At 34.6% G+C, this 14,934-nt stretch overlaps 1 protein-coding gene across 4 annotated transcripts in view; it reads left to right on the top strand.

The window, feature by feature from the left end:
• CACNA2D1 (calcium voltage-gated channel auxiliary subunit alpha2delta 1) overlaps window positions 1-14,934 on the top strand; it is a 354,960-nt gene that overhangs the window by 239,667 nt on the left and 100,359 nt on the right. For all 4 annotated transcript variants that reach the window (XM_088165884.1, XM_088165883.1, XM_088165882.1 and 1 more), the window contains exon 7: window positions 3,473-3,604. In XM_088165884.1, the coding sequence (XP_088022010.1) occupies window positions 3,473-3,604 (132 nt within the window). The remainder of the gene's footprint in view (window positions 1-3,472; window positions 3,605-14,934) is intronic.

Raw genomic sequence — 14,934 nt, 5'->3', positions numbered from 1 at the left:
AAACCAGAAAAAAAAAAAAAAAAAAAAAGGGGGGGGGTGGAGAAAGAGGATTTGATTTGCAGCCTTGTTGGGGGTTTTTTTTGTTTTGGTTTTGGGGTTTTTTTGTTGTTTTTATGTGCAGAGTGTATGCTTTAGCAGAAGGAAAACATTAATAGAAGCTGTGGAAAAACACTTAGAGAAATAAAGTTTTTAAACTAAAGTTCCCAGTACCCTTTTCCTCATTTACGGATTACTGGATTAGTTAACACAGATGTGGTGCATTCTATATCAACTACACTTTTAGATAGAATGAAAAAATCCAATCAACAAACCAACCAACAAACAAACAAAACAATAACAAGCAAAAACCACCAAAATACCAAAAAAACCCAACTCCAAGTAAACAACAACAGAAAACCCCAGAATGAACAGAGCTAGTTTGAATTAGTAATGGCAAACTGCTCCAGGAATTATTGTTTTAAGGATCATACAATCATTTATTTGCATATCAGTACCACCAAATAAACTGCGTTTCTGTTCCAAACACATTTTTTTTGTTGTAATGAGAGGTGATTTAAGAAGAAGGTGATATATGTTGAACCTGTCATGCTACAGATTGTTACAGAAATGAGACTTGGGAACTTAACTGTGAATTTCTGGGGTTCAGGAATATCTGTTTTTCAGTGCCTGAGAACAGATATATTGCAAACTGTTAGTAGCCTTTTCCCAGATTTATTACAGTTTCTTTCTGTTAAGGTGCTCTGTTCTTGTTGCCTTTCTTGAATTCCACATTATTTATTTTTTTAATTCCAGCTTCATGTCTTGGGCCATTTGAGTTTTTTTTTTTTTTTTTTTTCCCTTGCTGCAAATTCTTGGATTTTTTAGGCTGCTGTATTTATCTCCAGGAGAAAATTATAGTGAAGGAGGAGGAAGGGGAAAGTGGGACATAAATAATATCATAAAACTCTTAAATCTCACTGTAAAGCTTCACTTCCCCACAAGTATAGCACACAAGATCTAGTAATCCTTATCTCTTATTTTATAGCCTAATCTCAACAAGTCTAACAAAATGCTAAAATTATCAGTTCTGGTACATGGATTTGGCACTTCAGTATTTATTTCTTTTATTATCTGTAGACTGTCTCTTTTTTTCTGTGTGTGTTTATTTGGGATATATATTTGCATATATATGGGTGTGTATGTGCAGAGATGTGTGCATTCATATGTAATTCTTTGCAATACATTTTTGGGTGAAGTTTCAATCATAGAATCGTAAAATATGCCAAGTGGGAAGGGACCCATCAGGATCATAAAGTCCAGCTCCTGTGTGCCTTTAGAGCATTGTCCAGATGCTTCTCGAGCTCTGCCAGGCTTGGTGCTGTAATCACAGCCCTGGGGAGCCTGTTCCAGTGCTCAGCCACCCTCTGGATGGAGAACCTTTCCCTGATACCCAACCTAAATCTTCCCTGACACAGCTCCCTGCTTTCTTCTTCACTCCTGTCACTGGTCACTAGAGTGATGAGATTGGTACCTGTCCCTGCAAATAGGAAACAATAACATGAAAAGAAACAAAATCAAGCTGAAAATATCTTGTCTACCTAAGTTACAGAGCTTCTAATGACTTAATGGAGCCACTTCTGGAAGCAAGATCTGACACAAAGTCAAGTTTGGAAGTCCATATATAATCTTTAATTGCACAGCAGGTCAAATGGGATCTAAGACATAATTGAACAGTAACCATTTAAAAATTATAATTAACATCTCATGGTGCCTCAAGGAATTTTTCTTCTTCAAGTAAACATATATTTATTTCTAATTATCTACTTGACAAAAAGAGGTATATTATACAAGCTTATTGCTTACAGGGAATCTCAAGAGTTGGAAATGTAATTTGATATTTCTTCAAAAAGCTATCTCTTCAGAGAGTAATATCTTAAAACTACTCTGGAAAAAACAGAGAAGCCTTTTTGCAAAATACATGGTGTAGCAATTTTCTCCTTAACCTTTAAAAACAAGCCTATAAAATTTAATATTGTGATCTCATTTCTCTAGTACCTTTTAAGAACCTTACTGTGGAAATGGGCTGTAAACTATTAACTTTCAATCCATCCTTATTTTTATCTTCTTTTTTCATTGCAGCAGGGGGCTAGAATGTGGTCCTACATACCCAATTTTGCTCTGTAATGCCACTCAGGTCCCTTAAATGTGAACTGGCTTTATTTCAGCTTCATTCGCAAGAAGAGATGAATTTTCTTTTCTGTGTGCAATACCATAACATAAGCAGGATCTCTGTGACAAGTGGCAGTTTTTATTGGATTTATTCCTACATCTTTAGCTCTTTTCAAAAGATTTTTTTTTTCTCTAGGTTCCTTTGCACTCTTGGCTTGCTGATCTAGGTGCTTTAATTAAAGAAACATTGCTTACAATCCCAGTATGCAACACAAAAGAAAGAATTAGTGACTAAACCATTAAAAAGCCCTTGCTTTTCAAAAATAACTGTGCATTTGAACTTGCCAGAAATTGGAGGGGAAGAGAGAATTAATTAAATACTTACAACTGATTGAGGTGAAGAACATGCTTTATCATAAGCTGTAACATGGGGTGTTTTGTATCACAATACAATTAATTGATTACTGAGTCTAGTCCATTGATTCTTTAGTGTAGCAGTGTTCATCATTTAATGTTTAATTTTAAAGTTTCCCAGTATATGTCTTTCTCAAGAAGGTATGGAACATGTTAAAATATTCCATATTGGTTTCATTATATAAATTGTTGGATTGATTAAAACAAGTATTGGTACAGGACAAATTTATGAACATAAGTTTCTGTGTAACTAATAACATAGTGTTTAGCTGAAATGTGAATTTTCTTGTATTTTAAGTTAATTGTGGAGTTGACACAACTCATAAATGTTAACATTCACTTTGCTGTCCTTTACTGTCAGGGCCCAGATCTATGAACATTGAGGTCTTTTTAGAGTGTGCTAATGAGCACTGCTGTTCATGCAGCCCCACCTTCATACTAGCCATAACTCATCAATGTCTTTTTCTCATATAATCCATTTTGAAAGCGACATCCTTGTTATGTTTATATTATACCTAATTTTGTTGATGTCATTCTGCATGTTCTTACTGCAATGCACTGTAATTAGCAAGCATCAACTTTATATACTTGCATTTATTCTTCTATAAACACTCTTCCCTATGATTGGCAAGTGCAGTTAGAGTGACAAATCAGAAAGGAAGTATTTGTAGAAGATATTGTCTGTGAAAGAAACCAAGAGTCATGGCATGAAAATAATACAACCAGAAGAAAATGTGAGGAATTTAAAGAAAATGCCCAAGGAAAATAAGTGTATTTCTTAAAATGTGTTTTCTGGATTAGTTAAACTAAATCTTATCACTTCCTCAATATTCCAGCTTCCTTTTTGTAGCCATTGCTTCCCATGTTAGGATGTGACTTTCTAATAAAAAATTTGTTTTGTCTTTGACAGCAACCATAGTGTTAAATGAGCTCAACTGGACTGCAGCGCTGGATGATGTGTTCAAGCGGAACAGGGAAGAGGACCCCACTTTATTATGGCAGGTGTTTGGCAGTGCCACTGGCCTCGCAAGGTATTACCCAGGTAACTGCACTGTCCTAGACAGCTGTCCTATGCCATATATTGCATCAAAAATATTCTGAATTATCTACGAGCAGTGAAATATAACTAAAAATTGCTTTTTTACATAGGCGCGGTTTCTTTCCATCAGAATTACACACTCAAGAACTGTGAAATTATTCTGGCTGAAAGCTAGTATGAGGGGGAAGGAACTGGGAGTGAAACATGTAATTAGTACTTTTTTTCAGTAAGAAGAATAGAAGATTATGTCCTTTGAAAAGCTGAAGAGTTTATTTTTTTCTATTATTTTCAATATCTTGTTTAAATAATCGCTTGAATATTTGCAAGTGAGATTTGTGTACTTGTCTGGTTTTAAAGATAGTGACCTGTAAAGTAGGCATATAATCATGTTTAACATCAATGAAAATGTGAGTTCACCGTGCTATGTTCATGTCTCTCAGAATCCACAACCTCTGACAGATACATCTTTGCTATTACAGCTGAGGTCAATTCAACTTGATTACTTCAACCAGCATCTGTTTCACCAAAGAATCCCATCACCTGATCACACTAATTATTTTAAATAGGTGTATATTTTGCTGAATTTAGGTAATAAGTAGCCTGGATTTGATTTGTTTGCTGTCTAATGGAAAGCCACGTTTAAGGCAAGGTCTGTGCTGCTGCTGTTAAGTGATGCTCTTGTCAATTCCTGAACAATGCGTCCACTACACACAGGACAATTGTGTGAAACATGTTGACTCATGCCTACAACTGCCTTAGGGAAAATTCTGAGAACCTTTCTCTTCTGTTTATACAAGATTGTTTGTGTTTCTGAGGACGAAGGGGATTATTCTAAAGCTGTTATTGTATCATTAGCATGACTGCTAGCAGAGGCAGAGAAAATGCCTCAGGCTAGTTTACAGGAAGAATATTTCATTGCACTTGAATCCTGTTTGTTTTGTCATGCTGGATGATCATGAAATAAAAAGAGGGAGATGTTGCAGAAAAAGAAATAATGCTGAAAATGCTAATTTAATATTTATTTTGTTTCCCAACTCTTCCAATGCTTTTGGGATCTATCATCATGTGTGGGGTTAGCATTTGTCATGGCTATTTATGTGATTTTTTCCAGTACTGAAAAAGAACGTTCCTTATATATATCTTTCTGCCAATCTCTAGGAAATATTTCACTTGAATATTAATCCCATATATTGAAAAATAGATTCTTATATCTAGCTAACCTGTCTACTCCTGTTGTTCTCCAACACAACATAGGTGTCTCAAAATCTCTGTGTATTCTTACTTAAAACACCGGTATAAAATGGGAGAAGCTTTTCTTTCTTTTGCAGGTGCAAATGTTACTTGTATATACTTCATCTAAACACAAATTTAGTGTAAAGCCTAGATACTCACACTTCCTATTTATTCCATAGCTAAGTATTTAACAGCTATCCAATCCTGGATATAGAGCATAACTTCATAAATTCCTGGGTAATTCCCCATATCTTAAATGCTGGACGTACATACACATTGTGGAGCAGTCTGATACTCTGTGAGTTACATGTGTTATTTTGTGCATCTGCTTCCCATTGTAGCTCAACTTGGAAAATCTTTTGCATTTTAGATTTGTAGAATAGGTCTTTGTGCAAGGTTCTTCATCTCTCTCTTGTAAACTTTTTATCAGTTTGCTGACATAGCAGATGATGTGAAAATTAATTCAGGTTTCATACGCTGAAGTGGATGGTTTTCACATTTGCATTTTGAAAATTATATTATAAATTGTAAAACATTGCTTCATTATATTGTTTCAAAGTGATGATTTTTTCCATAGTGATATTTGTGAAAATACTGGAAATAATCAAAACCCAGAATTAAAATGCACAGAGAAGTCTGCTCATTATTTTCTGAAATATGTTCACCCAGTCTTTCTTCCCATGCAAAAAAAAAGTTCAGTACCTCTAAACTACAAAGGGTGTTTTTCAAACAGTTTTTGTGCATTAATGTTTTTTATCTGATCTTGTCCCACTGCTTTGAGTCATGGGCAAAGGGTACATCACTTCTGCTCTGAGGAGGCTCTTGGGCTGTCCTTTTCACCATAGTAACCAACAGCACGAAGGGATCTTTCTATGAGCAGCCCTGTGAGAAGAAAGTGTGTGTAAAATACGAATGTTTGAGCCACCAGCATCCCAGTCTTCCCCTCTTGCTTGAGGACACATTCTTCTCCCTAGACTTGGAGTGACGAGACCATAGTACCCCCTTTATCTTATCCCAAGTTCCTGCTACAGTCCAAATTCTAGTACCTAGCCATATCTGGGAAGGGATGGGCTTCAGTGGGCACAGAGGGACAGCTGTGCAAGGTTCTTAGATGATTTTAGCAGTTTTAGCCATTAACCATTTCAGACTCTCACATTACTATCAATATTCTCGCTAGTTTCAGTGGCAGCATATTTTTGAAGAGAAATGCTAAGCTCTGTTAACTCTACTGGCAGTCATCCATTTTGATATGAATATGCCAAGAGCAATATTGAGATTTCTATTAGCTACTCTATGAACTCTGAACAACTCAAGAGTAAGTAAACAGTAATTTAATAAAAGCTAGGAAAAAAACCAAAAACATATAAAGTGCATGAAACTTTTAAGAAGGATGTAAAATGTGGTCATTCATATGTTTAAAGGCACAAATCACACATTAGTCTTTCATCCATTGTAAGACCAACCCTCTGTAATCACAGACCTCTACAATCAAAAGGAAATTCTGAAATAAGGATACCTTATTCTCAGTGGAGGAGTGGAAAGTTATGGAATATTTAAACAACTGGACTCAAAGGAATGCCAAGTTTGCCAGAGACACTAAACTGGGAGAAGCTGTTGACTTCCTCAAGGGCAGAGAGGCCAGTTTAATATAAACAGTTGCACAAAATCAGGATATTTTATGATTTTTGTTGTTGTTGTTGTTGTTTGCATTTAATGATTCTTAACTACAGTTAAAATATGTCAAATTGTTATAAGTGAACATACTGACTCATAAAATTGTCAAGTCATTGAAATAGAAAAGATATGAATAAATTTAATAATTTTAGATAACTTAATATTTAAATCAGTTTAATATTATTTTAAAATATCAGAAATTTCCAGCTTTTTTCTTGCAAGTAAACAGGTTTTCATCATTAATGTGTAACTCAAGAGTAAGAGCCAGTTTTCAAAAATGCTGTGAAAGGAAGCTGAAATGCATTTTGTGGGCCTTTTTAATGCAAACACTACTGAAATTTGTTATTACAGAAACAGTAGACAAAATCAGAGGCATTTCTTAGGTAAAACTGTGAGTTATTAAGTTCAAAATTTGGATTCTCTGTGACAGGGCAAGATAGCACAAATTATTATAAATGTTGAATTGCTTTGTCCTTAGTACTAGTAGATGTACATCAACCTGCCTAATTGTTTGACTTTATAAGTCTAATCCTAGAACCCTGTATTGGCTTTTAAGATGTCATTTTAAGATGACACTTGACTAATTCTAGTCCAGACAGAGGCTTTCAGTAGTTTTTGATTCAAAATAAAAGCAGTAATCTGGTAGTGTGTTATCAAGATCATTGAAATTAGCAATTCATTTGAATCCAATTTAACTTTTTTTATAAATCTTGAATCTATTGCCTTTGGGCTTACACATGTAGGGTTTTGTTGGTGCTGTGTAGACAGAAAGGTATTTTAATATAGATCAGGTTTCAGATTTAATTTATAAATAATCACAGAGCACTGGAAAAATATGTAGCTCAAAAAATAAACTAATTTAATTAATGTAGTTTAATATAATTTGACAGATATTAAGTTGCATCTTGTGAGGCATCTATCCAGGTAATTTGAATGATAGGTTTTAGAAAGCAGCGATCTAAAAAAACAATGTAATTTTTTTGGTGGACTACTTGGAAATGTAGGTATAAAGTAACCAGTTCCTCTTTTAATCATGAAATTCTTTTTAATTATAGACATAATTAGGATTATAATTGTTAATCAATGTTTCATTAAATACTGCAATAGGAGGCATATTATTTTCACTGTAGTAATTACTAATTAAAAAAACTTTAAAAACAACTTTGTGTTTGTGTGCTTTTTACCAGATACCACCTCTCTCCTTGTTAATTTTATTGGGTTTTTTTAATTGTTTGTTTGTTTTTGTTTTTTGTTTTTGAGTCCGGGCAGTGACATTTATTTGCAGTTAAATATGATAAAGGAGGCTTTCTAGTTAAAGTAATAAATCTGCTTGAGAAAAATTGGTTGCATAGGACTAGTCAGATGAAAACACAGTCCTGATTTAGATGAATGTTTAGTAGAGAACTGTTTGATCAGCAGCACTGACTCAGCTCTCTCAGGGAAGTACACTCAGCAATAATTTTCCCAAGGGTTATATTAGAAGAGGTAATACTGATAGGGAGTCTGTAGTACTGAGAGTTCAGATTTCAGCTAGTGAGCTGCAAATACCCACAACACTGGCACGATGGTGTATGAGTAGATTTAGCATCTTTTATGAGGAAATGCTGAACTTAGGCTCAGTGGGACAATATTTGGTCTGCAATGACCAAAGGTCTGAAGGTGAGAATGTGCCACACTTGGTCAAGAGCCAAAAGGTTGGGTCAATTCATAACAAAAATAAAACTCAGAAAGAAATACTATGCTGTCCCAAGTTGTTCCAAATCTTCCCAATTCTACCTGGAAATTTAACAAAATTTAACAAATTTAACTTCCTATGGGAAGTTCTACTGAAAATTTGTGATCTCAATATGGCAGAGGAAACGTCTTCCAGTCTCCCAAGCTTCAGCACAGATCTGTGACCTGTCTGTATTGTCTTTGTGGAGTCTTGTTGTTGGGGGTCTTTCAGAGAGGAGAAAGCAGAGTCCAACCTCAGCTCCACACCCTTCTCTTATCACATGGCCTAGGCACATGGACTTGTCCTCTTCATTTGACCTGACCTGTACCTGAGAAGAATTCTTACTTTAAGTATATCTGATCGTGTCTTAATCATGTATACAGGTGTTTAGTTAAGTTTGTCTCCTTCCTCAGCTTAAAGATGTTTCTGTGCTATTCAACAGGATGAGTCAGTTTTCTTGGAATCCTTTAGACAGTCCCATGGTGTGACTGAAGGGACAACATGAGCTGGCAGCTTTTCCCAATGGAGAGAACTGAATCCTGTTTTCTTTCTTGAATCATACAAAGTTCTCCAGTTTTGTTCCAGGAGACTTTATGTTCTCAGAGACACATGGATTGTGCATGTCATATATATGCTGTATGGCATATAAAACACAAGTTTTCATCTGCAAACCACTTATGGTTAATAAAAAAAAAAAAAACAAACAAACAAAAAATCACTGTCCTTATTTTGCAGCTGAAAGAAACAGCTATAGAGAGATAAAATGGCTTCTTCAGTGATCCTCTGAAGATTAGGTATTCAAGGCAGGGGTATGCAGAGCAACAATTTTTTTAATATTGAGTGTGCATTTATGTTCATTGCCTCATACCTAAATTCAATTTAAATATCAGCAGGTCAGGTAATCTCCTCTGGACGTTTGTAGTATCAGTACTAAAAAGTATAGTGAAAAGAACTGTTGTAGTCTTCCCTTTCTTTACTGTAGACTTGCCTTCTACTTAGTCTTCCTTTGTTTATCTATATAAGTAGGTATATTATGATGACAATTTTAATTAATTACAGAAGAATCTCTTTGGATTGCTCATACCATTATTTTGCTAGGATATTCCTATGGAATTTGAGCTTACGAGATATTAAATAGGAAAATTCACAGATAAAGAAAACAGCACTTCAGTGATGATTTTCCAGAAAAATAATCTTGTTCCTAAAGTCATCAAACTTCTTAATTAAAAATATGGATAGAGCAGAGCTATCTAAATAAGGATTATCTCTTGTCTTTCCTTAAAAAAAAAGCAAAAACAAAAACAAACCCACCCCCTTAACCTGTTAAGATGTTAGTGAAGGAAGTTTCACTTAGCTACTAGAGTATTCCCTGGCAAGACAAATTAATAATAGAAGAGTTTTAAAAATCAATTTCTAATAAAATAAAATAGTGTCTCTCCAAATGAAGAACTTGCTGTGCACAGCTGCTCTTGTGTTAACAATTAATGGGAAGCAATAGTATTGTGGCCATGATATTGAACTCTCCAGAAAATCTAATTGTTGAAGCAGATACTAAGAGACTGGAAAGACTTAAAAAATCCATACAAAATAAACCAAAAGCCTTGAAAATCTGAGAACGTCACTTTTTTATTTTGCAAAAGATTTTATATTTTATAGTTGCTGTTAACAGCTCAACATTTAAAGGAGCCTTTAAAGTGGACAAAGTAAAAGCACAAACACTTTGCTAGTAATGCTTATAAATTATCATTTAGTGCAATTAGCGTGTGTGAGTTAGATACTCCTACTTTTGCATAGAAATAAGCCTCTTTGAGTGTTGTTCACTTGTTTGTTTGTTTTTTCTTTCTTTTGGAATCTGGGAGGGAGGAACAGGAACTGACATGATTTGGATCTAACCATACTTATCATAGAATTGTTGGTGGAAAAAACCTTTAAAATCATCAAGTGATCTGCCATCAACGCAGCAGCACCTGCATCACATTCACCACTAAACCATGTCCTCAAATGCCACATCCACAAGAATTTTTTAGCTTCCAGGGAGGGTACAGGGCAGGGAGCCACTTCCCTGCACTGCCTGTGTCAATGCTTCACAACCCTTTCAGGCAAGAAATTTTTACTAATACAGCATCTTAATCTCCCCTGGCACAACTTGATGCTGTTTCCTCTCATCTTGGTCTCTTGTTACTTGAGAGATTTACCCCTACCTCACTGCAACCTCATTTCATGATATGAAACATCTTACAGTATGTTCAGTTATGGCTCATTTTTCAAAATAGGTGTGCTGGATTTTGCATTTATGCAAGCAGATCCACCGAGTTACAGGATAATGTGCTATTTCTAGTGAATTAATGAAATTAATATACCACAGCTCACCATGCCTTCATGCTGAAATTCATGCCAGCTGTGTCTTTATGATACAGATTTAAATCTCCAGAATTTGTTTTTATAGGAGAAAAAGGAAAACCACAACAGACCCAACAAAACAGCTTTTTCTTCTTCTCAAGCTCTGATATTCCAGCCCTCTTTGGGGACATGGTCACTAATCCAGGTGAAACTAGTGCAAGCAACACATTTAGGATGAAATTCAGTTTATACATGCAGAAAGATGAATGTTTGCCTCTGAAATCAGATAACAGAGGTTCATTTTAAGTGGCAGACTGCAGGATGTATTGCACATTCCAATCGCTTTTGGGTTTTTTGGTACATTGGGACCAAAAATCAATGGATTTGTTTGTGTATGGACTGTTCCCATATCAAATCTTTGTTTAACTGATTTGTAATAAAACTGAGTGCAGTATTGCCCGTAACATAATTACCCATTACCACATGGGTAATACAGTCTGAAACACCTCGATTTTATTATCCTCTCTTTTCTGTTTTGTGATGATACTATGAAAGTTACAGAAGACATTGCACAGAATTGTCTATGTTAGATAGATTTTACCTGAACACATTTTAAGGTTTTGGTAATTTTCAGTCACTAGAAGAAGAAAATCACAAGGGAGTGGCTGCATTCAGTCCTGACTGAACATCTGGTGTGATAGCACAGAGTTGGTCAGTAACAATCTCTGTCTTGGGAGGATGGTACTAATGAATTACTAGTCCTAGGCATCATTATGATACAGATATCCTGAATGCTAATTATAGCAGTTGAAAACACTTCATGATGATTAATATTAGGGGCTTTTAAATTTGTGGCTGTTTCTTATTTTTAGTTACTATGTCTCACCTTTTACTGAAAAGCAGCTAAGGTGTTCTGCAAAAGTGCTGATGCTACACTGAAATTCAACTGACCTCTTTCTGAGTACAAAATTGAGGAACATCACATTTCACAAATAGTCTGGGCTCTCAATATCTGAATTCAGGTTTTTTCACATAAGATCACTAAAAGAATGATGAAATACCAGTAAAGTATATTCTGTAACTTGTACCTTTGCTCCATCTCAGGAAGACTTTGCTGAATCTGGATCAGAGGATTGAATAGTCCATGATTTTGATTGTTTTGAATATCCCTATGAATGTTAATTTGAGAGCAAGATAAAATTTGGAGTTTGAGTCAAAATAAAATGATGCAGTCTGGGATTTGATAATTGGTATTTGTTACCTATCTTATTATCAGCTTTTAGCATCCTTTCTCAAATGTGTTAATAGTGTAAAGGGATGTAAAGCTGTTTGTTAATAATTATTCTCTGCTTCTCTGTTCCTTGCATATGCATACCTAACCATTAGAACAGGGCAGAACTTTCAGGAGAGTTTCCCTCATGACACTCACCCATGCCTCTGGAATCATCTCATGAATTCAGAATGGGAGATTGTAGCCAAGGTCTTCCTTTCCTAAAAAATATTTTCATTTAGGCTTTACCTTGTGACAGTCTCTATAGTGCATTAATTGGTTCTGCTTGTAATCAACAAACCTGAGTATTTCTACTCTAAATGTGCAGAAATAATAGAAAAGCATGGCTTACTCTTGCTTGAATTATATCCAGTCCTGTATCTCAATAATGCAACTAGAAGTGGGAGGGATATCAAACACAATGAATAATTTATAAAGTATCAAATCTATCCACATGCCAAACAAGAAAATCATCAAAAGGGAACATAAGTAAAGCCTCATGTATGCACCAGAGAACTGTGCAATGTTGACATACTTCGAAGATACTCGTGTGCAACAATGAACTGTGGTGAGGCTGATTTCTTGAAGATATTGGTGAACCAGGTCCCAAACCACCTTATAGAAATGAATTAAACAAAAGATTATATTGAAAAAAACTGTAAACCTCAAAATCCTTGATCAATTTAAGTTTTTGAGGGACAAGTGTAATCGTATTTTTATGTTTTTCATTTTGATTTTATTATAGACTACTTAATAGCTTTTGTCAGTAAGATACAAGCCAGTTTCCCCAAACGGCTTTATAGTGCGTTTTGTATATGGACCAAAAAAGCAACACATCTCTTTCATTGGTGCCCATCCCTTCTAATTATTTCCTATATTATATTATTAATTATAAATGCATACTTACTTATTTTTGCATAGAAAATATTTATCATATTTTTAAAAGGTTGTTTTGAAAAATATTAAATCAGGATAAATTAAAATTGATCTGTGGAGATCAAATATCATAAGGGAATTTCAGTTTCCTATTAAAAACAATTTCGATAATATCCATAAATATTCAAAATATTACTCAAACCAGTGAATGCATTTCAAGCCGTTCAAAGCTATCTAAAATTAAAAGTGTTATTCGAGATAGAGACTAGGATGAATGAGTAATTTAGTCATGCTAATTCTTGAGATTGAAGAGGGAATTCAGCACTTCTTTGGTGTGAATGAAAATTTAGATACTAAGGGCTGAGTCCTTATTTATGTTATTCAGACTCTTGCAGAGGCTTTCTACTAGATTGTGTAAATTGTTGTAGAAACCATCAGAAAGATCAATAGAACAAGTTTTCTCATTTTACATTTATATATCTTAATTAGTGTGTGATGCTGCAGACATTAATATCCTACGATAAATCATGCAGTCATAGAAACTTAAGTAGAAGTATATTTTGTATATTATAATATAATATATTATACTATTATAATATATACTATTATATATATATTATAATATATAATATACTTTGTATATTTTTCTGGAAAGAAAATAAAGTAGTTATCAGGAAGACAAAACTTATTGACATGTGGCATAGGAAATAGTGGTTTAACAGCAGGGTAATCAATAATATTTTTAAAGATCTTCTCCAGATCTTCCTGAAGCTGCTGACAGTCATTCCTAGACTGTGTGTACTGAAAGAGCCAAGCTAATGAAGAAAAAGTAGAATTTAGTTGTTATGTTCACCACTATGTCTATCTACCCAAAACAAAAACTGTGTTGCCATTCACAGTTGTGTCCAGAAGGACCAGGTAGGTTGTCATTAGTGCTGAGTGGCTTCCGCTCAGTTTATTTTGTGTGTCATTGGATTGTTATTACAGTTTTAAGCCTAGTTCTAATGAATGGCTTCCTGTTCATATTTCTTTTTAACCTGCTATCATAGATGTTGCCAAAAAGGGTCATTTTGGGCCTCTCTGCAATACAAGCTATTAATGAAAAGCTATGGTAGAACTGAGTCCAAGGCTTAGCAGCTCAAGGTTTAACCAAAGGAATTCTGCTGTAGATCAGTTTGGAAAAAATTGTCTTCACATCCTTCATTTTGCTGTCTCACCTAGAAGTTTTGAGCATCCGCTCCTTATTTAAAAACAATACCAAAGAAAAGAAAGAATTTTTAAATGTGGTGTGATTTTTATTCCAGTTAAAAACCCCTCAAGTGTTGTTATACAAACATTTGATGCTTTTGGAAATACTAGGGAATGTTTCAGGTGTTTCAAGTTTTGCTGTTAAGTTGGTGTAAGTTTTATTTGGCATAAATGTTTCTCTTCATGTTTCTGAAAGATTTGCCACAAGCTGTTTGGTCTAAAGGCCCTGATTCTGAAGGGTTTTCTGTCCAGAGAATTGGTGTTAGCCTCAAGGATGTGATGTGCTTACCTGTCAGGGGTTATTACATTAACATATATCTGTAGCTCTCACATTTTGCAGAAAAAAGTAGCTGAATTATTTCTCATGGTCTTGTGTTGCCCATCTAAAATGAAATCTTAACCCATATTTCTGTAAATTCTAGTTTAGCACTTAGAAAAATTACCCTGTAGTTGAAAGTAGGATTTGAATATTGTGATCAGATGAATTCTAGCTAAATGTTCCTATGATGGTTTTCAGTAGATGATTTATGTTAGCTAAAATACCATTCTGCCTGTAGAACATGGATTCAGTTTTAAATTATTACCTCTGTCAGTATCCACTGTCACAGCAGGAAATGAAAATGATCTTAGAAGGGCCCTTCTTCAGCTCCTGCGTTCAAATTCTCTTTGAGCCACCATCCTTTTGTTTTACAGAATGCATTTAAGGAGTTGAACTTATCTTTTGTGTGAAATAAAGTAACATTACCAGTGTAAATTGAATTTTCTCTATTGTTTTTATTTACATTTATTTATTGAATTAATCTATTTATTGAAATAAATCCTGATCGTAAATTCTCTGTTTATGAAGGCTGTCCAGGATACGTGTCAATTTAGAGGGATATATTTGATAGGGCATAGCCTTTTTACTGGATGTCACTAAAAAGACAAGTTTTTGGCAAACATACGGCAGCCTTGGTCAGTATTTTGATTTACGTTTGC

This window comes from Sturnus vulgaris, chromosome 5 (assembly GCF_052056855.1).
Source record: "Sturnus vulgaris isolate bStuVul1 chromosome 5, bStuVul1.hap1, whole genome shotgun sequence".
In the NCBI taxonomy this organism is placed as follows: Eukaryota; Metazoa; Chordata; class Aves; order Passeriformes; family Sturnidae; genus Sturnus; species Sturnus vulgaris.
Note: the sequence above shows the minus strand (reverse complement) of the source record. Positions and strands in the feature narration are given on the sequence as shown.